Source organism: Vitis riparia, chromosome 12 (assembly GCF_004353265.1).
Source record: "Vitis riparia cultivar Riparia Gloire de Montpellier isolate 1030 chromosome 12, EGFV_Vit.rip_1.0, whole genome shotgun sequence".
Classification (NCBI taxonomy): domain Eukaryota; kingdom Viridiplantae; phylum Streptophyta; class Magnoliopsida; order Vitales; family Vitaceae; genus Vitis; species Vitis riparia.
In genome coordinates this window covers 977,403-1,001,901 of record NC_048442.1, presented here as the reverse complement: position 1 = coordinate 1,001,901, position 24,499 = coordinate 977,403, and the positions used below count along the sequence as shown (strand labels likewise).

At 34.2% G+C, this 24,499-nt stretch overlaps 3 protein-coding genes across 3 annotated transcripts; 2 read left to right on the top strand and 1 right to left on the bottom strand.

The window, feature by feature from the left end:
- Nucleotides 1-145: 145 nt before the first annotated feature.
- On the top strand, nt 146-1,052 carry LOC117926988. The gene is made up of 2 exons (XM_034846331.1): nt 146-471; nt 701-1,052. The coding sequence occupies exons 1-2, from the start codon at nt 159-161 to the stop codon at nt 769-771; spliced, it is 384 nt and encodes a 127-aa protein (XP_034702222.1). The 5' UTR covers nt 146-158; the 3' UTR covers nt 772-1,052.
- Nucleotides 1,053-5,193: 4,141 nt separating this feature from the next.
- On the top strand, nt 5,194-10,876 carry LOC117926561 (pentatricopeptide repeat-containing protein At1g10270). Its single transcript, XM_034845689.1, has 3 exons — nt 5,194-7,269; nt 10,145-10,194; nt 10,476-10,876. Exon 1 carries the CDS (start codon nt 5,246-5,248, stop codon nt 7,127-7,129), a length of 1,884 nt encoding a protein of 627 aa, XP_034701580.1. The 5' UTR covers nt 5,194-5,245; the 3' UTR covers nt 7,130-7,269; nt 10,145-10,194; nt 10,476-10,876.
- Nucleotides 10,877-11,475: 599 nt separating this feature from the next.
- LOC117926562 (glycosyltransferase BC10) lies at nt 11,476-16,079 on the bottom strand. The gene is made up of 2 exons (XM_034845690.1): nt 15,350-16,079; nt 11,476-12,479 (listed from the first exon to the last, which is right to left on the bottom strand). Exons 1-2 carry the CDS (start codon nt 15,836-15,838, stop codon nt 11,829-11,831), a joined length of 1,140 nt encoding a protein of 379 aa, XP_034701581.1. The 5' UTR covers nt 15,839-16,079; the 3' UTR covers nt 11,476-11,828.
- Nucleotides 16,080-24,499: the final 8,420 nt, after the last annotated feature.

The following is a 24,499-nucleotide window of genomic DNA, read 5'->3' as shown; positions in this document are numbered from 1 at the left end:
TACTTGGAATCTGTTTCCTGATCTCCATCAGTTAGAGGAGCTTGTAGTTGAAGATTGCCCCAAAATTGAAAGCATAGTAGTGACTCCTGATCCTACTGCTACTGAACCAATGTTCTGGAGGGCAAGTATTTATTCCCATGAAAATATCACTTCATTACATGCCTAAACTGGTCAGCATTTCCAATGGTCTACGCATTTCACCAATATTAGAATGGATGAGCTTCTATGATTGTCCAAGCCTCAAAACTCTTTCCCCAGAGGAAGTTCACAGTAATGATTTGAAGGTGATAATAGGAGAGGCAAAATGGTGGAGAGAATTGAACTGGAACAAATCAAAATGGCCTCAGCTACCCAATCTGGATGCTATCTTTCATCCAATTGAACAGGACACTTATTTCGTTACACGTCTAGCAGAAATTGACGATCAACTTCAAGCTAGGATGCAAGAAACAGAGCTTTCTCAACAGTCAGGTTGTTTTTCCATTCCTCTTTTTCTTCAAAGATAAAACACTGATCTCCATTTTATCTTACTTAAACTTGGTCAGGTTATTTTGTTTTGACATGACATCTTTAGTTTCAGGATAAGCTATGCCTACAGACATTTGATGAAGCAATTCCCACAACATTGTATTATCTATGTCCAAGTTTCTTATTCAGCTCTCTCATTTTTGGTTTTTTTTTTCTTGTTGATGAGGGACAGGTCCTGGTGACTCCCTGAAGGCTCCAGCAGTCGAGGATGGAATAAGCTCAAAGCAGAAGCAAGTTGCTTAGCTTTACCTATTCTGTACTAGTTAAGCTTGAGCTACATATTATGGCTAATTTCCCGACAGCGGCTGACTGTCTTATTGGTTGTTGTTTGTTTAGTTATTTCACGTTGTGCTTGGTTGTGGAGAAAAGGAAACTCAGAACCTTACAGAGACACTCCTTGTATCATCAAACCTTACTTTTCTAGTCTCTTTGAATAAATGGTGATGTGAACTTGCTGTATGCTCTTGAATTCAATATTCAAAATCACATCCTTCAGTTTGATGTGTACTTATTGTTTGGTCTGATCAGCAACTGCTTGAGCCTTTAGCAAAGAATTACTTATCAAATTTGAATTTTCAAGAGGGACAGAGTAGGTTAGAGGAAGGAGCAGTTCAGTTGCAGCAACATCAAAACTAATTTATATATGTGCTTTTGGTAGATATAAGATCTGCTTGTACTAAATCTAGTAGTTGATTGCTAATGTTAATGGTGCGAGGAAAATTGTGATAAAGTTTTTTTTTTTTCTTTCACTTTTTCTCTCCTTTAACTTTTCCTATCTATGTTCTTAGATTCCCTCATATTTTTTCTTAAATTTTTTGAAAACCAAACATAGCCTTAGAGGAGCTATTAAAGATCTAAAGGAGGTTTGATGATTGAGATAGCAGAAATTGGTAATCAAGTTCATGCTTTGGAGTCGATAAACATGTACAATTTTCTTTGACTACCAAATACTTTGATGTTATCTTCATTTGAGTGGTTCGATACATCCACTCTTACTTCATAACCCATTTTCACAAAAATAAATAGTGAAAAAATAAAATAAAATGCAAGAGAAAGCTCACATGTGTGGCAACTATCATACAGACATGCATGTTTTACCTATGATCAGACTATCTCTTGAACAAGCATTCGATGAATCCATCAAGCATCACCTATGCCTTATCAAGGAGGATTTATTGAGAATTTTTACTTAAGATGAAAAAATCCACGAATTTTGCTAAGTTTTATGTATGAATTTTAGCTTTCATCTTCACTTTAGAGCATGCCTTTGATGTAGAAGAGTTTAGCCACTAATGGAGAACTTAGTCATTATTCACCTTGTTTGGTAACCAAGAAAATGGTAGAAAATAATGGAAAGTAGAGGAAAAAAAAGGGGAAAATTAAATTCAAAAATTGAAAACTCAACATGATTTTCTTTAGAATGATCCAAAAAAAAAAGTAAATAATAACTCCACATTTCTAACAACCAAGCCTAAGTGTTCAAACTTGGTAAAAAAAAAATTATACCAAATATCACATCTAACTAGTTTGAGCTAACAATAGGCAAAAAAAATGTCTAGTATCAAAATGCTCTAATACCACTATACAAATTTCCATAGCATCTCAACAGTCATCTTAGAATCCAAGAAGCCTTCCATTAAGAATTCAATTTTTCTCCATTCATAGGTAAAATTTGGAAATAGCATCATTCAAGGATTGCATGTTCTTCACTTTGTCCTACCTTCAAACTTATTTTGAAGCACTGCATTATTTCACTCAACGCTAAATGGCAATGATGGTCATCTCACAAGAGATAACAATGTCATGCTTCACTTTCAGCTAGATGACTTATTCTTACTGCAACCTTGAGATTTCTCATAACCATCATCTCATTAGATGTTATGACGAATCCAAAGATGTTTCTTCAAAAACAAAAAAAAAATGCTTGATAAACTTACTGAATTATAAAAAAAAAAAAAAAAAAAAAAAAAAAAAAAAAAAAAAAAAAAAAAATAATAATATTAATAATGCATCATTGTCAACTTAAAGAAAAAGACTTCATGTTGTCCTATCACGAGGATTTTTGGCTATATAATGCACATACACAAATGTATATACATGTGCATATTAAATTAAAGGAGTTTAAGATATTTAGACCAATAATTTCTATAAGATGACTTCCCTACATGACCATGCATATTTTCAAGAGCATACTTTTACACTTTCTCCACATATGATTTAAAACAATCATTTTTTTTTTTTTTATTTTTTTTTTTTTTTTTGGAAAATGTATATTTTGATTGCAAATCTAATTTACTAATTGTAAAACATTTAATTATTAAATGAATCAACAAAATCATTAGAATTTTTTTTTTTTCTGATTTTAACCAAAATCAATTTTTCAGACACTCATAAAGTAGAAAGAAATTTCATTACCTTCAAAACTATCCTTTGGTTATTCATTGGCCCATGAATAACATCAGTCAAGAGGATTGCTTGCTCTTTGCATTCTTCTACCTTCAAAACCTTATATTTTAAAGCATAAGGGTTAACATCACTCTAGCTTTTAACCATAGACAATGAAAAACGCCCTACACTTTCACCAAGAGGACCCTGGCAACGCCATGCTTCACATCTAGGCCTAGTCTTTGTTGTTTCTTTCTTGTTTCATCCTTGTGATCTTGTTTGTTGTAATTTTTATTTGAGTCAATATATCGAGCTCCTGATGGCTCTTGCTTTTTAAGGGAAAAATAAGGCTTCATTTCACATAGATTTATTTGAAGACTTACGTCAAATCGATCCATGGGAGTATGAGTCTAAATTGCTAAAGCTGCTTCCAAGATTATAAACTAGATTACAAACTTTAAAAAAAAAAACATAAACTAATTAAAGAAAAAACATGCAGAACACTTTCGTTAATAGAGGACTCAAATTCTACCGTCTTAGCATTTCAATAACTCCTTCTATAGGGAGTTCGGGCTGGAACTCAAACCTCCTAATAATTACTTACCATCTTTATTAATCACAATTTTAATTTTGCAAAGGAATCCTTTAACTTTTATAGGATCAACTTTTTTTTAGAATCTTGTTTAGGTTGTACCGAGAATCTTGTTAATAAATTTTATTCAGCTTTTGCAAGGAATTTTCATCTTTTTTTTTAAGAAATCCTATTTAGTTTTTCATTAGCGTATGGGTTTCTTAGGTGCTCCCCTTCAAAATCTTCTTAGTCATCCCAGTCATCAAAATCCTCATTGTCTTAATAGCAACGAATGCATCATGTCTATAATTGAATAAGCACTCTATGAATATCATAGTCATAAAATGTGGTTAACTAGCAAAATTTATTTTATTTGTCTTTTAAAGACTAGATTTTTATGAGCTTCCTTTTGATACTTTGGCAATGGGGAATAAATTTTCAATGGGTAAAGAGCAATGCCTTTTTCATCTCTATGGCTATGATCCAATAAGGTCTTCCTTATATTATTTATTAAGGCTCAAGATGAAGATGACCTCTCAAAGAATCACCTAGCCCAAAATAAGCTACAATTGCCCTTTCATGGGGAAATAACTATTCTAAATAGCTTCTTTATATTGCTTTCTGGTGTCAATGAGCTTTTAATTAATATTGTCATCGGTAATAATATTATGAGGTACCATACTATGATCTACATAAATGAGTTTAGTTATTTTCCTTATGGAAAAAATGATTGTTTTGCATGGATATTTTTGGTTTAGACTCGAGAGATATATCCTTACACAAAATAGTCATGTACACTCTAACACTTCAATACAGTGACATACTTCGGAATAGGCTCCTACTAAAATGTTAGAAAATTTGCTCTTGTATAAAAACATGTTCAGATGCACATTCTTTATTTTTTTTCTTATAAAAATAACTCTTTTACATTTTGCAAAAAGATTATCATGGACCAACAAAAGTTAAGAGGTTGATTTCAAGGCATATGAACTATGAGATTGCTATTGAATGAGCTAAAGATGAAATGATCACACATACATTGTTAAAAATTTAGTAGACATGTCATTTCCATATATATGGACATGTGTCTTGTCCTTTGAGAGAGAGAACTATAAAATGAGCACTTAATATGTTAAAAAATTTTAGGATATTGATAATATTTGAATATGAGATACTGACGTCTATCAATAAATTTAAATCATTAAACAAAGGATAAAGAAATAAAACTTAGGTTCAAACAATGAAATGAAGGGATTATAATTCACTTATATTCTTTGTGTCACCACTTTTAATTTGGTAACACTTTTGACATGGTACAAAAAAATAGCTTTCGAGTTTAATTTATATTACGATATTAAATCTATCTTTGGTTTTTCAAAAATATGAAAGGAAAAAATAAAAATGAAAAGATAAGTAAAGAAAAAACAAAAAAAAATTATGAAAGTTTTATCTTATTTTGCTAAGATGTATCCCTATTTCTTGATTCATGATCAAATCATGTCAAATTATGTCTAGTGGGAGACAAAAGGTCGTCTAAGGCTAATTTCTTTCAAATAAGAACTAGAAATGCACACATGAAAAATAATAGTATGCTTGTTGTATGCTTGGTCTCTTTTTAATTTGTTGTAGAAAAAAATATTTTTTTTAAATTTGTATGGCATTTGTATATTATGTTTGGTCTCCATGTACAAAGTCTAAGCTCAAAGGGTTTTAGCATCACACATACTCTCTCAGCTAGGGTTTTTCACTCTCTCTGTAACGATGTCTGTCCAACGCCTCCTACTCCGATCCCTCCGCCGTTCCTCTTCCCTGACCGCGGCCGCCACCTCCACAAGCCAAACCCTAATCCACCAACAGCCCCAGCCAACCCTCGTCCCTATCCGCACCTTCGCCTTCTCCTCCGCTGAGGAGGCCGCGGCGGAGCGGCGCCGCCGAAAGAGGCGCCTTCGAATCGAGCCGCCGCTCCACGCCCTCCGGCGCGACCCCTCGGCCCCGCGGCCCCGGCCGGACCCCAACGCCCCGCGGCTGCCGGACTCCACCTCCGCCCTTGTCGGGCCACGCCTCAACCTCCACAATCGTGTCCAGTCTCTAATCCGCGCCGGCGACCTCGATCTCGCCTCCGCCACCGCCCGCCAATCGGTGTTCTCCAACACCCGCCCCACCGTCTTCACCTGCAACGCCATAATCGCTGCCATGTACCGTAACAAGCGCTTCGATGATGCCATCGCCCTCTTCCAATTTTTCTTCAACCAGTCCAACATCGTCCCCAACATCGTTTCCTACAATGTCCTCATCAACACTCATTGCGATGCCGGTCGTGTCGATGTTGGCCTCGATATCTACCGCCATATCCTCGCCAATGCCCCCTTCAGCCCCTCGCCGGTGACCTACCGCCACCTCACCAAGGGGCTGATCGATTCAGGGCGAATCGGCGAGGCTGTGGACCTCCTTAGGGAGATGTTGAACAAGGGGCACGGTGCGGATTCTCTGGTTTACAATAACTTGATTTCGGGCTTTCTGAATTTGGAGAATGAGGCTAAGGCCATTGAGTTGTTTGATGAGCTAAAGGAGAGGTGTCTAGTGTATGATGGGGTTGTGAATGGGACATTTATGGATTGGTATTTTACTAAGGGGAGGGAAAAATGTGCGATGGACTCATACAAATCATTGCTTGATCGTCAATTTCGGATGACACCGGTAACTTGTAATGCCCTGTTAGAGGTGTTGCTCAAGCATGATAAGAAGGCGGAGGCTTGGGCATTGTTTGATCAAATGTTGGATAATCATACTCCCCCGAATTTCCAGGCTGTGAATTCGGATTCTTTTAGTGTTATGGTGAATGAGTGTGTGAAGTTGGGGAAGTTTACGGAGGCTATTGAGGTGTTTAAGAAGGTGGGCAAGAAGCAGGGGTCCAAGCCTTTTGCAATGGATGTTGCAGGGTACAATAACATTATTGCAAGGTTTTGTGAGAATGGGTTGTTGTCCGAGGCAGAGCAGTTGTTTGGAGAATTGTCCACAAAGTCATTGACTCCAGATGTTAATATTTACCGGACATTTATAGAAGCTTATTTTGGAATGGAGAGAGCTGATGATGCTTTGCAGATGTTTAACAGGTTTGTGGATTCTGGCTTGAGAGTGATTGTGAGCTTTGCAAACAAGGTATTCGATGAATTGGTGAATAAAGGTAAGGCTGGGGAATGTGTGCCGGTTTTGACTAAAATGGGAGAAAAAGATCCAAAACCAGACCCCACAACATATGAGATTGTGATTAAGGGGCTTTGCAAGGAAAGATTATTTGATGCTAGTAGGGATTTAATGGGGCAGATGGTGAGATATAACATTGGTGTTACTCCCTCGTTGCGGGAGTTTGTAGTTGAGGCTTTTGGGAAAGAAGGGCGAAGTGAAGAGATTGAGAGGCTGTTAGAAGCAAATAGGCCGGGATTTGGTGCATATTGGCCACCATCAGGTCCTCCTCGAATGGCAGGACCCCCTCGAATGGCAGGGCCTCCTCAAATAGCTGGACCCCCTCAAATGGCAGAACCCCCACGAATGGCAGGACCTCCTCAAATGGCAGAAGCCCCCCGGATGGCAGAATCCTCTAGAATGGAAGAACCTCCTCAGATGGCAGGACAGGCATCGGCATAATTTTTAGATCCATTTGTGGATTGAATTTTTGCCCTCCCATCCTAATTTTGATCTGGAGAAGGAAAATCCTACATGATTGCCAGGCAATTTCTCTCATAGCACAAGTCTCAGGTTGGCAACTTCACAGATATAATCATGAGGTAGTTTTTCTCAGGAGCCATTTAATGGTATAAGGGTCTGGTTGTAGTTATTAATTTTCACTCATGCAACTCTCCTATTTGATGGGTCAATTATTCTTGTAACTTGGACCTCCACATTTATCAAAGGTGATTTCATTGATAAACAATTACAATAATCCTTAATATGCATTTCTTAGTGTGTAATAATATTGCAGTTGCCACATTCAACACACATTTGAAGTAAATATATGGAGAACAAAGATGCATAGTTCATCATGTGGCTAAAACTTGGTTGTGTTATGATGCTAAGTTTAAAATATGTTCGTGATGTTTTTGTGGTATTTTGTCCAACTTAGCTGCTAATCCTAATTTATGTTTTTTCTCTAAATACTGCATTTATTTCATATTTACAAGGTGTTGCTATGTGTTGTTTTATTTTTTTGATAAAAATTCAAGGTGCTTCTTTGTGCCTCATCTTTAGTTAGTTACTGTATTATGTGATTGTATGAAGTGGTTCTTTGATATGCAAACATGGAGTTATTAGTTATTATTTGAAGGTGTTGGACTTAAATTATTCTTTCATAAGTACTGAATCACTTCTTTAGCTAGAGAATGGCTCAATTACCTTCTGAGGGTTAAAATGAAGTTTTGGCTTTGGGTGACTTTTTTACCTACGGTTCTTTAATTGTGTGATATTCATGTGCAGTAATATGGTAGAAAACAAATAGGAATGTAGTACTAACTACTGAGCATATTTAGAAGGGGGGGGAAGAGAACGAAAAGAGGTCCCAGATGATTAATTTTTTGATGTATTTTATATGCAGAGAATGACTAATTTGATTAATTATGTTGTCATGTTCAAATGGTCGTATCACCTTTATTCGATGAAGAGATATAGGATCGAACACTCCAAATTATAAGCTAGACTATGCTAGAATTTTTATCTCAATTGGGTTTCACTGTAGCTTGCAACTTTTTTGGTCCCAACTAACAAGAAAACCAAGATGATGTTTATTTAGGATCAACACCAAAAAACAATTTCCATGACCTGAATGTCTTAGTGTGTTCAAAGGTGCCAAAAATGCTAAGTTAGAACTTCCATTTTTATTTTAATTATGCTTGAAAGATCATCCATCTTGGATGTAATCTATGTAAATAGTAAGAGATGCTATATAAGGCAGAAAAAAGACGATAAAACAAAAGGCTCAATATACTTCACATTCTAGAGTGAAACTGAAATACATGAGAAATTGCTCCCTACTCAAGGATCCAGAATCTGAGTTGTAACTAACAATGAAGAGACAGCATGACAACCTCTTTGATCTTTGAGATAGGAGAGTTCACCCCCTCAAAGGTTCTTATATTCCTCGTTTCCAAATACACTGGGTAAGCATAGCAGGATAGTCCCCCACTCCTTTCTCCCTGTGCTCTTGAAAGGATTTCCTTGCCAACTTAGGACAAGTTCTTTGGTAGTTCTAGGCAGCACCTTGTAGAAAGTACTCTTCCTTGTGTAATGATGTACTGTGTTGTGTCATCCTTTTGTGATCCCTCAAGTAGTCAGATCAAGGCTTGAGAAGATTTAGCACTATTTCTTTCATGTGGAGTGCTTTGGGAAAGAAAAAACACTAGTTATGTTGTCTAATGTTTGCTCTGAAAAATCAAAGGATTGGGGGGGAGTGGTTTTGGAGATTAGCAGCGGAGTGGAACAGTTATTTGGGTAAGTTTGGGGAGGAGGGAATGGGAGAAAAACAGAGAGGATTTTCCATCCAGGGGAATTAGGCAAAATTATTTTGTCTCCTTATATATTTGTGTTTTGCATAGAAAGGGTTGCTCATGTTGGTGCTCTATAGCCTCATGGGTAGCCAGTAGCCCTTCATAAAGGTATCAGGAAAAGTTGGGATGCCTTTGAATTCCAAACCTATGCTTTAGTGGGCAGTGGTTCTAGGAGAAAATTTTGGCATGAATATGTGGTGTTTTGGGATGCCTTCACTAGACACACCTCTGATAGTGTCTGTCCATCACAGACCATCTTCCTTGACTGACCTACCTTGCACAGTTGCATCCTCATCAATTGCTTTGAAGAAGCCTCCCACTATCTCTAGTTCCACCCCTTCCTAGTACCCTTCCACAACCCTTACCTTTTTGGGTGAATCTGGAAGGAAAGAAACATTAGAGTTTTTTAACAGTTGGAAGTTTCTGTAGTTCAGCTTAAAGAGTCCTTCCTCAAGTGTTAGCTATCTCGTCTTGAGAGGGCGATCTCCTCTTAAGCATGATGTCATGACCCACTCTTTGGCCTTGTTATATAAAATGATAAAACCTTGAGTACTCCTCCCAACCCTTCCTGATACCCTTTCACTACCCTCTCTTCTGGTGGAAAGTTTGGGGGTATGTCCTTTAATTTTTTTAGCAAATCTGAGAGGAAAAAAGTGACCACTTTTGAAGGGTGAGTGGTGTTGTTATAGTGTCTTTTTCTTCTCTCTTGCACTCTGTTGTATGCTATACATAGGATACGGCTCCCACTTTCGTAGGTACTTCCTTAATACATGACTATTTTCCGATCAAGAAAACAAATGAAGGTTAAAGAGCCCAAAGTAGTGGTTTTTGTGGTCATGGACTCTCATGGGGCAGGGAGCTTCTCCCTTCTTGATTTTGTAGATTGGGTGAGGCTAGCATGAGATTGTTGGCCGTGTTCCCGGTTGCTCCATTGTAGATGCTTTTGGCCTTGTATGTGTGTCTCTTGTATGCTTCCTATATATCAGGGTTGAAGCTTTCAGCTGCTCATTGGCACTTAGTTTATTATTTTTTTACCCATCAAAAAAGGGTTTTGTTTCTTCATAAATGTTTAGTCATTATTGAGCTTCTTTTGTTGCAAGCTTTTAAGAAATAATTCTTGCAGGTGTCTGGGGGCTAGTTATATGGGATCTTCAGTATACACCTAAAACTTTGGTGAGAAGTTATTTGAGTTTTGGTTTATTTTTCTATACCTTGATTTTCCCAAGTTACATTTTTTATGGGCCTGAATGTGGGTATAATTAGGCTAATGAATTTTGCAGAGAAAATTTCATTTCTCCATTTAAATTTTCGATTGAAACCTAGAAGATGGATTGTTTTGTACCCCTTCTGGTGGACTTTCCAATGTCTCCAGAACTGGATCAGACTGCCCATCTGAAGTTGTCAAATAAAGAAGTGGTGGATTCAGGCTGCCTCTAATATTTTTCTTCTTTTAGGTTTTTTTTAAGCAGAATGTTTCAGGAGTAGGAAGCGCAAGGAGTTCTATGAATAACGATTTGGAAGCATGAAGTAGTTTTATCTTCAGAAGTTGGCATCAATTTATTAGCTTCATCCATTGTATTTTTAAGTAGGTTGAAGGGATAGCATCAACTTAACAAAAGGCTTTGTACTTTTATCCTGATCTGTCAGTATTTTTTAAGTAGATTGAAGATATCACATTATTTCAGTGAAATGCCTTTATCTTCATCCGTTGTGTTTTCAAGAGGTTGAAGAGAGAGCACGAACATAAAACAAAATACTTCTATCTTCATCAGTTGCATTTTTAATTAGGTTGAAGAGATGGGATCAGTTGTGATATGTGCCTGCTCATTTGTTAATGTGGTTGAACTGGATTTTACATGTTTTTCGGGTTTGGCGGCCTCACTTCTGTCATTGGTTTCAGGATGGGCAATTATTTTGTTAGCAGGATTCTTGAAAGATTTTCTACATAACTCTTTCTGGGGCTAAAGATGTAGACCAAATGTTACATATTTTTAATATTTGTTGGTTTTCCCTTGGGGAATAACTCTTATTGCTGGCGGCAATTCTAAGATGTTTACCATAACACATCTAATATGTTTTACACAGCCTTTTTCCGGAATGAAGAGCATAACATACAACAACTTTTATCAAAAGAAGTCTTGATAAGCTATGTACCCTTGATGTTCAAATGCTAGGTTACATGGAAAGCTCTGGTTAGGACTCTGCTACATGGCCAGTGAGTTTTATTCTGTAATTTTACAGCATGATCTGTTATTTGCACTGTTACCCAGTTGTGATTTCAGGTTTTTCTTAGAGTTTCATATCGCCTGCTATTCTTGTGGACCATCCCATCCATGTCTTGACATAAGGAGCAACCTTTTTACTGGCAAATGTACCCAGAGCAGTGCCCTAGGAGTGGATTTAGGGTGGCATTATAAGACATTCACTTTTGATATATCTCTCCTTACCTCTTTCAAAAACCACCAGGAGCTGCCATTATGGATAATGCTGGCTGTTTGCCCTGAACCAAGATCTCCCCTAAAACTCCTTGTAGCATCTACATAAATATTAGATAGAAACAGGAGAGAACTAGAAAAAAAATCAAGTATAATGACACCAAAGAGCTTGCTATGGAATTCTCATATTGACATTTCTCAAAGAATTTGCTGGTTTCAATTGCAGGTCTCTATGAAAACTACCTGTACAATTCTTGGTGAACAAAAATCATTAACCAACACTAAAGAACTAGGGGAGTATGAGAGAAGCTGTGTCAAAATCCTATGTATCTGTGAAAAATGAAAAGAAAAATATATATCTCCTCTTCCAAATCAAAAATTTTTAAATCCCATTACTTTTGAGGTGAGGTTGAGTAAGGGCTCCAGTGCGCTCGGGGCAAACTTCCTAGCAAAGAGGTAACAGACTGATGTTTTTTCTGAATTGTATGGACACACTGTTCCATTATTCCTTAATGCCTGTATAAAGCCTTCTGTAATGTTAGCTGCCCCCAGGGTTGCTGGGTGCGGCCCCCCCATTGACCAGTCAACCCAAGTGACGCTTCGGTTCGCGTTTAGTGAACCATAGAACATGTTCAGAAAGGTTTGGATGTAATGCTCATCTGGGTAGCAGGAGGGCTTACAGTATTTCTTGAAGAGTGTGTAGTACTTGGTGTCTGCAACTATGTTAACAGCCAGCTCACGGCTGAGTTCAAACCATTGAGACCCTTTCCGCCATTGATAGAGCTTGATGTCGGGCAGCATGTTGCGGCTGTAGCGACCACGCCCATAGCGGGAGGGGTCATCGTAGGACTCAACAAAACTGTAGTCAGAATTGATCAGGTATTTATAAACTATTGGGAAGTTGTAGATGGGGATGCAGCTCTCTGATAGGAGAACAAAACGCTCGTTTGAAAAGTCGAGCAGGGCATTGGCTAAAAGGCGCCTTTCTGCTTCTGCCAGTGCTACCGTTCCCCATTCAACATTCTGGAGAAAAAATAAAAAAAGTTGGTTCAAATTTCTCATATACAATACTTGAAAAGGCAGACAGCTTATCATGGAAGTAAATTAGGTAAGGGGGCACAAAATTAAAAGTGAGTTGAAAGCCAGATGCGTCTACAAGAAGGCAAAACCATCAAATTAGATGAAATTCTCAAATCTGTTAACTCAAGAACCCATCAAGACGTACAACATGACAGAAAACAATGCAACAATATATCAGTTTGAATTAAAAAAGACAAACAGTTCATATTAAACTAGATATCAAGGGATAAGATCCAAATCTCATTAAAAAAAAAAAAAAAAATTCAAACCCGATTAATCTTTCTCACCTCTCTCAGTTCTTTCATACAAATGGTATACGCATAGCCCCCAAGGGTGTAACACAATGGTAGTGGCCTCTAACAATGAATCAAATCTCCCGAGTTTGAATCTATCCAGTATTTAAGTGATGTAAGGTAGAGAAGGTTTGTAACACCTGGGTTTGCTTTTCTTTTCTTATATGGAAACAGAAACATCAGAAAGCATTTGATGCAAATGAGTTGGAGATGGACACTGTTGACAGGCTTGTAATTAGTATACTGCCTTAGAGTTGCATTTGTTTAACATTCTTTTTAGGGGCCCATTTTTCTAACTTTACAGTAGACAGACTCTCCCTCCTTACTTTCTTGGTTCCTTCTTTTTTTCTTTTTCCGTGTGGGTCTTTACATTTTCATGTTTTTCTCCACAAGAACTTCTCTTTCTCCAAAGAAAACCCTAAAGCTGTATAATTACTTGATGTTTACGACGTGTATCTCATGTGCTAACCCCTCCAAATGTAAACACTGTAGCTTTGAGTTTGGTAGGATCCTAAGATCTAACACTTGGGTGAGAAATAAGAATATTTCGAACACGATCAAACGATGCTCTATGGTTACAAGGGTAAGTTCTATGTGAACCAATGCATCCAAGCCCTCAAATCATTTTTGAAAGGAGAAATTTTTGGTGAAATTTAAATCTAAAGAGCCTGCATATCTAACACACAATCTAGTCTGAGTACGGCATCCTTTGATGACATGTACTGAAGGAACAAGTAGATTCCAAAAAGAAACCAACAGAATAGATTGTGAGATTGTACGAAAATGTTCTTAGAACTTTGTCTCAATAGCAAATGAAATGGAATGAACAATGAAAGAATGTCATGGCACTCCTTCAATTGAGAATTATACATGACTCTGAGCATATCATTTGTAGCAAACTTCTAAGATCACAAGCGGCAAGAAACCCATCTTCACAGATCAATCTAAGTGTTACACAATCTTAGAGAACCTCAAAATCAGACCTCCCAGTTGTTCTCTTTCGATCATCCTCACCCATCACAAAACACAAATTTCTACTTTCTATTAAGGTTCCATTTTTACAAGCTTATACTCTAATGCCCAATACAATCTTCAGTCCCAACCCTGCATTAGTCCATCATTCATCAAAATTCCATATGGTTTCCTTAATGATATAAGCAAAGTGACATCAACAAACCAAACCCAGAGACACATCAAACAGCATGTTGCCCATTACAATACCCTCTATCAATCACTTAACCGAAGGAGTATCAACAATTTGAACCCAAGGATACATAAAACAGCCTGTTTTAGCCATGGCAATATCATCCATCCATCCATCCCTCCTATTGCACGTATCATTTCCAAGTGTGATCAAAGTTGCATTTTTACTCTAATCTGTCTATTCTTCAATTCTAATTATTCATCAGCCCTCTCATTCAAGGAAATTCAATATGTTTTTCCCAATCATATGACTAAAATAAAATCAAGAATTCAAACCTGGAAAGACATACACCCTCTATCCATCACTCTCAGCCATTGCAAAACATCAATTCCTGGTCCTAAGTTCGCAGATTCTTCAACCCTAATTCATCAATTCAAACAATCCAAACCCGAAAAAACATAAAAACAACCATGTAAGCTATTACAAAGCTTCGATTTCTAGGCCTATTAAAGATGCATTTTTCATACATTCTTGAATCCTAACTATGCATTAGCCCCTATATCTTTAATATCAACTATTCAGACCTGAAAACACATTAAACATTGTTGTCAATAATTGCAATATCCTCTTCTCTTCATTCTCAGCCATTGCAGATCCCAACTCCTAGTCCTATTAAAGTTTCACTTTCCCATACATTCTTCAATGCTCTGATTCATCAATTCAAATAACTCAAACCCAGAAAAAGACATAAAACAGCCAAGTTGGCCATAGTAACACCCTCCATCCATCACTGTTAGTTATTCATTAGCACTACTACCATGGTAAGCTACACTTAGTAATACATTCTTCAATCCTCAGTCACACAACTGACACAATACCAAGACTTAAAAGTAATTCAAACCCGGAAAATACCAAACTGGCAATATTTTATCTATTGCAAAACATCAATTCCTAATCCCATTGAAGCTGCATTTTTCCCCACTTTGTTCAATTCTAATTCATCAATACGAACAATCTGAACCCAAGAGCCGCACATAAAAACAGCTAGTAGTCATATTGAAGTACCATTTTTCCACACATTCTTCACTTCAAATCCATCTACACAAACAACCCATACCCAGAAGAAACACAAAAACAGCCATATTAGCTATTGCAGTAATCCTCCAACATCATTCTACTTTATAGCAAACATCAGTTCCTAGTCAATCAAAGTTGGATTTATTTCCTTCAAGTCCAATTCATCAATTCAAGCAATCTAACATAACTTTTTGAATCTCCTCAATCCAACTCCTACAGTATCATTTTCAATTCCAATTCATCAACCCAACCAATCCAAATCCCAAAAGATACGCACAAAAATAGAATCACCATGATACCTTACTGGGAATCTGCCTTTTGTAAAAGGCGGAGTGCATCGACACGTTGAGCTCGAACCCAGGCAGAGCATGAACATAAACCGAAAAATACTTGCGATGGCCCTCGAAAAACCTCTCCCACAGCGGCATCAGCGGCAAAGGGCCGCGGGTCAAGAACATGAAAGCCACTTTGGGCACTCTCTTGAAGGGGTACTCAGCCCTCCTGGGCACCATCGAAGCCCTCCAAAACAGCTCGTTATCGGAGAACCCATGAGTCAAATTCGCCTCAGAACTGCAATTCCTCAATGCAGGGTTCGGAATCTGCATAGCCGAGAAGTGATTGTTCATGTTGCTGTAGAAGTAAAGTTTGGCTTGTGAGACGAAGTAGCGGTTGATCTGAGAGCTGGCGGTCATGCCGACGACCACGCCGGCGACGAAGACTACGAGGAAGGAGAGGGTTTTGGCGAGGTTGAGCAGACCGATGTGGCGGTCCACGGTGGTGGACTTCATCGTCGGAAGCCGAAACGACGCCGTTTGGACTGGACAGTTGGGTGGTGGTTCGTTGGTTCGTTGGTTCGTTGGTTTGCTGGCGGCGGTTAGGTTAAGTTAAGTTAACCCATGGAGAGACGGCGGCGGGGTTTCACCGGATGCCAAAACGCAGCGTTTTGATGAGGTGATCAGAGATCGGAGGAAGATGAAAGAGTGAGAAAGAAGTGGAAGGAGGGAGCTGGATTTGATTAGAGCCGTTGGATCTAGAGAGAGAAAGTAAGAGAGATTAGAAACGGTCTTCGGTGGGGTGACGTGAAGCCAAGATCCTACTCTCTTTTTCCAATTTTAAAAAAAAATTGGAAAATAATAATATGTTTTTATTAATATTTCTTTTTATTTTTATGGATTTTTTGGTATAATAAAATTAACATAAATTCAAGATAATTCACCAATTAAATCATGAGAATAAAATAATTTTTTTTAATTATTTATTTTTAAAGAATGAGGTGTTCATTGGGTATGTTAATTTTCTCTTTAATTTATTTTTAAAAAATTAATAAAGAATTAATATTTATATTTTCATAATTGAATTTATATTCAATTGTACATCAAAATTGACCAAACAACAATAATTGTTCTCAAATTTAATTGTAATTAGCTTGCTTAATTTTAATATTTAATATTTTAAAAATTAAAATTAAAATTAAATTAGGTGGTGGGTTTTTTGGTTAAAAATAAATAAATTTGTCATTTTTGAAAATGATAAATGAAAGAGTGGGAAACAGGTATAGGTATAGTGTGTAGTGACTAGTGGGGTGTAGTGGGGTGTGGTGGGGTGACGTAAAGACATGTAAGATTGCATTTATTTGGAATTTTAAATAAAAATAGTATTTGTAATTAAAATGATTTTTTTTCTTTTTTTCTTTTTTTTTAATTTGATGGTTTATATTATTATAATAATATTGGTTTTATTTGCTTCTTAAATATTTAGAAAAAAAAAAAGTGGTCCATTATGAATATTAGAAATATAGGGGTTGTTTGGTAACTGTTTTCAAAAACAGTTTTCTATTCTCAAAAAAAATAAAAAATAAAAAAAACATGTTTCACAATCATAAATTGTTTTTTATTTTTTATTTAAGATATTAAAAAAATCATTTTTTAATTGTTTTAAAAAATAATTATACAAACATATAAAATAATTAAAAATAAAACGTTAAATATAAAAATTTGAAAATATATTTAAAAATAAAATTAAAAATATTTTAAATTTCAAAACATATAAAATAATTAAAAATAAAATGTTAAATATAAAAATTTAAAAATATATTTAAAATTAAATTAAAAATATTTTAAATTTCAAAACATATTTTTATATACATCATATAATAATTTTTAAAAACAGTTATCAAATAAATCCATAATTCTTTTTCTGTTCTTCATTGGTGTAAAATAATTAAAAATAAAGTTAAAATTATTGATTATGGTTTTGTGGAACTTGCGTCCCATTTTTTTATATTTATATTTTTTTTAATCTAATTCTCAAATATTTATACAATTATTTAACGATTCAAATTTAATCAAAATTTGTATTCGATATAATGTCATCGGATATTATAACTCTCCCATTAGAAAATTATTATTATCGGGTCTGATTACAATATGTCTATCAAAATACACTATTAATCAAGTAGTGTTCATATATATATATTTTTAAGTCTTGATATTTCGTCCTAATCATACTTTTATTCCTATCATGGTACCCTTATTTCACAAGATTTCATGGGACATATTATCATTGTGATAAATTAGTATTTTTTAATTATTATTATTATTATTATTTCCTTAGAAATGGACTCTCCCCCGCTTATTATTGTTGTACTTTCCTTTTCGGTTTGGAGATGATAATGACTTATACCTACAAACAAAGCCTCCACTTCGTGTCTAAATTCTTTTGTCCTTGTCAAAGAAAATATCATTATTTATTTGACGTTGAAAGTGGGATTTCGTAGAGCCAAGATATCACTATCTATTCCACTAGTCAATTTCTAAGAAAAGTATCAATACCCCATAAAGAATATGGCCTTGTCTTGTCTTACTTAACCCACATCGATAATCAATTAAAAAATAGACTAGTCTACATTTATCAAATAATGAATGGGCATGGTTGAATTTAAAGGTTAAATATAATTTTTAAAAGTTTTTAATCTCAATTATAGTGTTGAATTAATGGCAGTTTGCTTAACAGCACAAACATCTGTATAATATAATATAATATATATATATATATATATATATAATACAAACTGCTAACATGCACCATCTATATTTTATGAAATATTTTCAATTACATATTATTATAGACCGATCCAATAAGGACATGACATGTTAAAAACTCGTTAACTATATATACGAAGTGATTTCAATGTACTTTCAAAATAGTATATAGAGTTAAGAATAGAAAAGCCTATTGAAAAAGAGATATGACATCGAAATTTTAGAAGAAATGATTTGATTGAAAGAGAAATTTTTCTTATTAACTTTAAACGAAAGCATGGTTAGGTTCTTTAAGCAAAGATGTCAATACTTCTTCCAAGTGGAAGCCTATCTGTGGACCCCGCATTTCAGCTCAATGTGTTTCTCACTCGATGGCGAGCTCGATTTTAATTTGAAAGATTGATTTTGTTGATTAAAAAAAATGACTTGGAGTCGCCACTTATTTTTGTTTTATTTTTAAAAGGGTAAACAAAATAAGAAATAAAAACCCTAAGTGTGACTCCTTATTTGGAAAAGGTGGTCTGTGAAAAACCGGATCGGGTTCGGGGGTCAGGTTACTTATCGGGAAGGTACGGTAAAGACCATAACACCCCTCTAAGTCCCTAAAGTCGGGTCTCTACTAATAAAATGAAGCTGACATGACAATCAACAGGAAAATCAATGGATACTCAAGTCAATTATGTACATATGGGAATCAGAACGTGCATAGAGAATAACCAGAATAGGAACGGGTGCATACCTGGGACACGAACGAGCGATGCGCTATCATAAAAACAGAGTCAATGCACAATATAGAGCACGAAATATATCACATGCGTTACCAAACATAAATTAAAATTATTCGAAGGAAAACTAGCTTTTTGAAATTCATTTTGAAAATTGAAGTCTTAGAGATTATTTGAAAATTGGATTTTTAGAAATTAAATATAAGAATGAGAATTTTAGAAATTAAATTTGAAAGGAATTGGAATTTCAGAGAACTAAATTTGGGAATCGGAATTTTGAATAATTATTTAAAGACAGAATTTTAATAAATAAATAAGTGAATAAATAAATGAATGGAATGATAATAATAACAAAATAATAAAGATTAGGTAAATAATTGCAAAAAATAGAATTTTAGAGATTGGAAACTGAATTTAGAGATTTAAATTTTGGGAAATTATTTGGAGACGAGATTTTAAATGTATGAATAAGTGAATAAATAAATGAATGGGATAATAATAATAACGAAAATAATTATTAAACAGTTGAATGTGAATAGTGGAATTTTTTAGATTGGAAATTAAATTTGGAAAACGGAATTTTGAAAAATTGAACTTTAATTATTGGAATTTGTAAAATAAATTAATGGAATGATAATAATAATAATGAGAATAATATTTAAACGAACGAACGTGAATAGTAGAATCTTTGAAATTGAAAATTAAATTCGGAAGTCAGATTTTGCAAGAATTGAATTTTAATTATTTGAATTTTTTTTAAAGAAATAAATAAATAAATATGGAATAATAATAATAATAATAACAAAAATAATGTTTAAACGAATGAATGTGAATAGTAGGATTTTTAAGATTGAAAATTAAATTTGAAAATCGGATTTTTGAGGAATTGAACTTTGATGCTTGGAATTTTTTTAAAAGAAATAAATAAATAAATAAGAAATAATAATAATGATTAACAAAAATGATATTTAAACAAATGAACGTGAATAGTGGAATTTTTTATATTGAAAATTATATTTGAAAATCAGAATTTTGAAAAATTACTTGCAAGTGGAAATAAATTTGAGGATTAAGTCTAAGAAAATGGCATTTTGAAGATTTATTTGAGAATGAAATTTTTGAAGATTTGATTTGAAAGGAAATGGGGTTGCGAAAATTTATTTGAAGGTGAAAAAAAAAGATGAAATTCGGAATTATGGAACTTTTGGGATATTAGAATTAAAAATTGGATTTTAGGAAAACTAAATTTATAGTTAGAGTTCTAGAAAATTATTTCGAGAATTGAATTTTGAAGAATTAAAATTAAAATATTGGAGTTTTGGAAAATTGAATTTTAGATCTGAAGTTTCATAAGCTAAATTTAAAAATCACATTTTACGAGATTATTTTGGAAAGGGTACGTGTGTGTGTATATATATTCTTAAATAAAATAATGAATAAATAAATAAATAAATAAAATGAATGAATGAATTCGGAACTTAAAAGAATTATTTGATAACAGAACTTTCAAAAAATGAGATTTTTAACATGAAAAAAAAGGAATTAAGAAGATGACACTTGATAGAAAAGAGAAAAAAACTAATAATAAACCCCTTTGAGGCCTACTGTACCCGTGCCACTAATGAATAAAAATAATAATAATAAACTCATGTCATTGACTTTTATTCACCAATTTCTTTAAACATGCCATCAGTGGGTTGTCTCCAATTACTTAGACATGCCATCAGTGAGAAACAATCAGCAATTGATAACGTAGTGATTTTTAAGACCCTTAGATGGAGAAAAAAAATAACAGAGAGTTTTAGGGGGAAGAGAAATGAAACTGAGAGTTGTTGCATTAGCAGGTATACCACCTGAAAATATGAGATTGTGTTGTTCGGAGACGTCAGCGCTCCTCCATCATCTGCATCCCCGGTCGCCGCAACATCCACCAGAAACCGGTTCACGTCCAGTGCTCTCTTGGATCCATCTGATGAACCGGGTTTGCATGGTCTCCCATGCACGTGGATGGGTGAACTTGGAACCTGAGTGAAGGCTTTGGAAGAATCTTGGACTGCCATACATGCGTCTAGGAAGGAGATAGGGAGTAGAATATGCAAAGGAGTGTTCGTGAAGATGAGATAAGTAGCGAGTGTAATGGGTGAGTGGTAAAACAGCATGCATGAAGGGTATGTGGAAGGTTAGAGAGAGAAGTGGGTATGAATATTGAAAGGTGGGCATGTGAGATGGGGTAGCCTTGATAGTAGAGATAGAGGGCATGTTGATCTTCCATATTGAGGAAAACATATTCTGAATGCATAAAAGAACCATGGCTGCAATACTATGAATCCGAACCTTGGGACACTTGGGGACGCAAGCATAAGCTACTCTGACGGGCGTCGCCATGGCCGGAAGAGGTTGAAGACTCAAATGGGAAGTTCCATCACCATTGTTACATGAATACGGACTCTGTACAGTGGCCCATAGGTGCAATTCTATCACATGAAGGCCTAAGTCCCTCAAACATGGGTAAACTCCTCTTTGAAATCATTGGGGCAGTTACTTCTTCCCTTTCTGGGTGATTGGAGAAATTGGAGGATGAAGGGCTTTTGAAAGACGCTGGAAATGGAGAATGGAAGAGAGTTTGTGAAAGTTTACCTAGCCATGCACTGCCATGCATAGGCTACATCTTCTCCATGGCTGACTACTGAGAACAGGGGAGAGTAGCAAAACAGAACACAAAATAGGAACCACAAATGACCCTCGAGAGCCGCGTTTCACATTTCAATCCATGAGCTTTTGAGGCAAGGTTGAACCAAAAATAGATTTCAAATAATTTTCAAAAAGAAATCAAATCACGGGAGAACAGAGGATGGCTAACAACTCATGACAGAAAGAAGAAGAAAAAAACTCGAAAAAAGGTAAGCCCAGAAAATAGGTTAGCAACCAAGCACAACATGAATGTGAACAAACTTCAACATCGGGACAGAATCCAAATACTCAGAAAGTACAATAAAAAAAAAACGGCATGAACTCGAAAGACAATGGCTTATAGGAACAATACCTGAGACGCCTTCTTTCAAAATGGCTCCTCTGTGTGTGTTTTCTTCTCACTGATCCTTCAGAATATTAAGCTCCTCCATGGAAAAAAAAAATCTCCCATAACCAAAACGTCCCTCACTCTCCTATGGTTAACTTGCCCTCTGTTCCTATCTTCTTTGGCAAGCCACTACTTGCCGCACTGTTCCTCGCATCAGCAGCATGGCTTCCCTTTGCTGTTCCTCTCATCAGCAGCATGGCCTCCTCAACTACCAATCTGGCCATCCATGCTTGCACGTCCAATCCGGCTTCCCTTTGGCAGAAAAGGGGCCCCCCCATGCCATAAAAAAATCCCTTAAAAAAAGCTAAACGTCCTTGCTCTCTAAAGGGGGTCTACACTATCCCTTCTCAAGAATGATAAATTGTGTTTGAAAATTTGTTGAATTTTTAGTTGAGATAAGGGGTAGTAGGAAACGAAGAGGCTCTCAAATGGCTTGTAGGCAAAAGAGAGCCTTATAAGCTAGACGATCCTACAAGGGCAACTACCAATTTTTTTAAAAAAAGAGTTCACCTTTTTGGAAATATTTTTGCAAACAATTCTTAAATAATCACAAAAAAATATGAGAAAAGTTAAATATGAAGAAAAATGTTCTGAGATTTTTTTCTTATAGATATAATGAATTTATTTACCCCATAAAAATTTTGAAAACCATATTTCCAATTATTGCTCAAAATACTCTAAAAAACACAACTTAAAAATACTTAATATTTGTTTTAAAAATAACATATATTTTTAGAATAAATTCTCCAAAAAAAAAACTTTAAAAGTTTGTCAATATATTTTTTGAATTAGAAAATAATTTTGGCCTTAGGATCTGTTGGAGAATTATTTTTTAAAATCAAATTTTTGTTTTTTAACCCAAAAAACATATTTGACAAAATTTTAAATAAAGACACCTTTTATAAATTTGTTTCAAAAAAAGATAATTTTTTTTAAAAAAAATCACTCACTTTAAAACACACACTTTAAAACACACATTTGATAAACTCTTAACAAAAATTAGTTATTTTTATAACAAATTTTAAGTATTTTCATTTGTTTTTTATAAAACTTTTTTAAATAATAATTTAAAAATGATGATTTTATGAATAATAAGTCTAAAAAATTGTTTTTCATATTTAAATTCTCAAATAGAATTTTGTTCTTGAAAATGATTTATAACTAATTTTTAAAATCCATTCTCAAAAATGTTTTTTTGAAAAAAAAATTTCACAACTTAGTCAAACAGATTCTTAGGATCTTAACGGTAATGCTTTCAAAAAACAAATCTTAAAAATTAGTTTTGAAAAACAGTTACCAAAAAAAGAGAGAAATATGAAAACAAATCAAATTTATTCTTGAATATTAACCTATTTTCATATTAAATTCTTACAAAACTATTTTTAATTTTAAACTTATAAAACATTTTTTAAAATTAAAATATTTTAAAAATTTTTAAAAAGAATTTCTAACGGGATTTTTAGCTCTATTTCTTTTTTATTTTATTTTTATAATTTATATGTTGTAGTAGATGCAATGTGGTGCTCTTGACAATCGCATGATAGCATAGAGTAGCAATTCATGGATGTTGATTAATTTAGTTCATAATTAACCTATGTTGTTATTAGGGACGATGAAGGAGCGGCTCCCCATTATATTTATTTATATATATTTTCATTCTCATCAAAAAAAAAAAATTAAACGAGGTGGAATGGGGTAGGATGGACGTAGGAAATTTCATACTCACTCGCCCTTATCCGTTTAACCTTTTTTAATTTTTCAAATTTCTAGTTTTATTCTTTTTTTTTTATATAAAATATTAAATTGTATTAAAAATAGATAAAATTTATAAATGAACAAATATTATAAATATTTATAATTCATTTTTATGAAAAAAGTAATATTTTATATATGTCCAAAAATTTTAAAATGAAAAAAATAATTAAAATGATTTTTTATCCAATATTATATATAAATCGGAATGAGGGTGGGATAAAATAAAATAAAACCTAAACCCCTTCCCCAATTTGTGTCAAGTATTATCAATTCAATGGCTATAACTCTACGTTATTATCAACAAAATGAATTAAACAACTACAAAATAAAAATTAAAACCAAAAATAAAAATTATTATTTATACATGTGAAGATGACATTTCAATCATAATTAATCATTCAAAAAAATTATTATTTATATATTAATACAAATAAAATGTATATTAGGATAATCTAAATAGAGGATATGCAAGGTCTATATATTTTTTTAAACTTGAAGCCTTTTTTTATTTTTTTGGCTTTTTTATACAATCCTCAAACAAAATAAAACTAAATTCAATTTAAAAATAATATATAATTATTGAAGTAAAAATAAATTGAATTACTCTATTTTTGTCAATGATAAATGAATTTATTATAATTACACATTTCAATCATCCTAATTATACCTTTTAATTATATAAATCCATTAAATTAAGAATGTAAATGCTCGATGAAACTGAAATGAAAATATTTCGAGTTTTTAGCAAAAATAATGTATTTGAAAAAAAATACATAAATTAAACATTCTATCAAAATAATTTCCAAACTTTCACATGGTTTGGGAAATTTATTTTATTTTTTTATTATA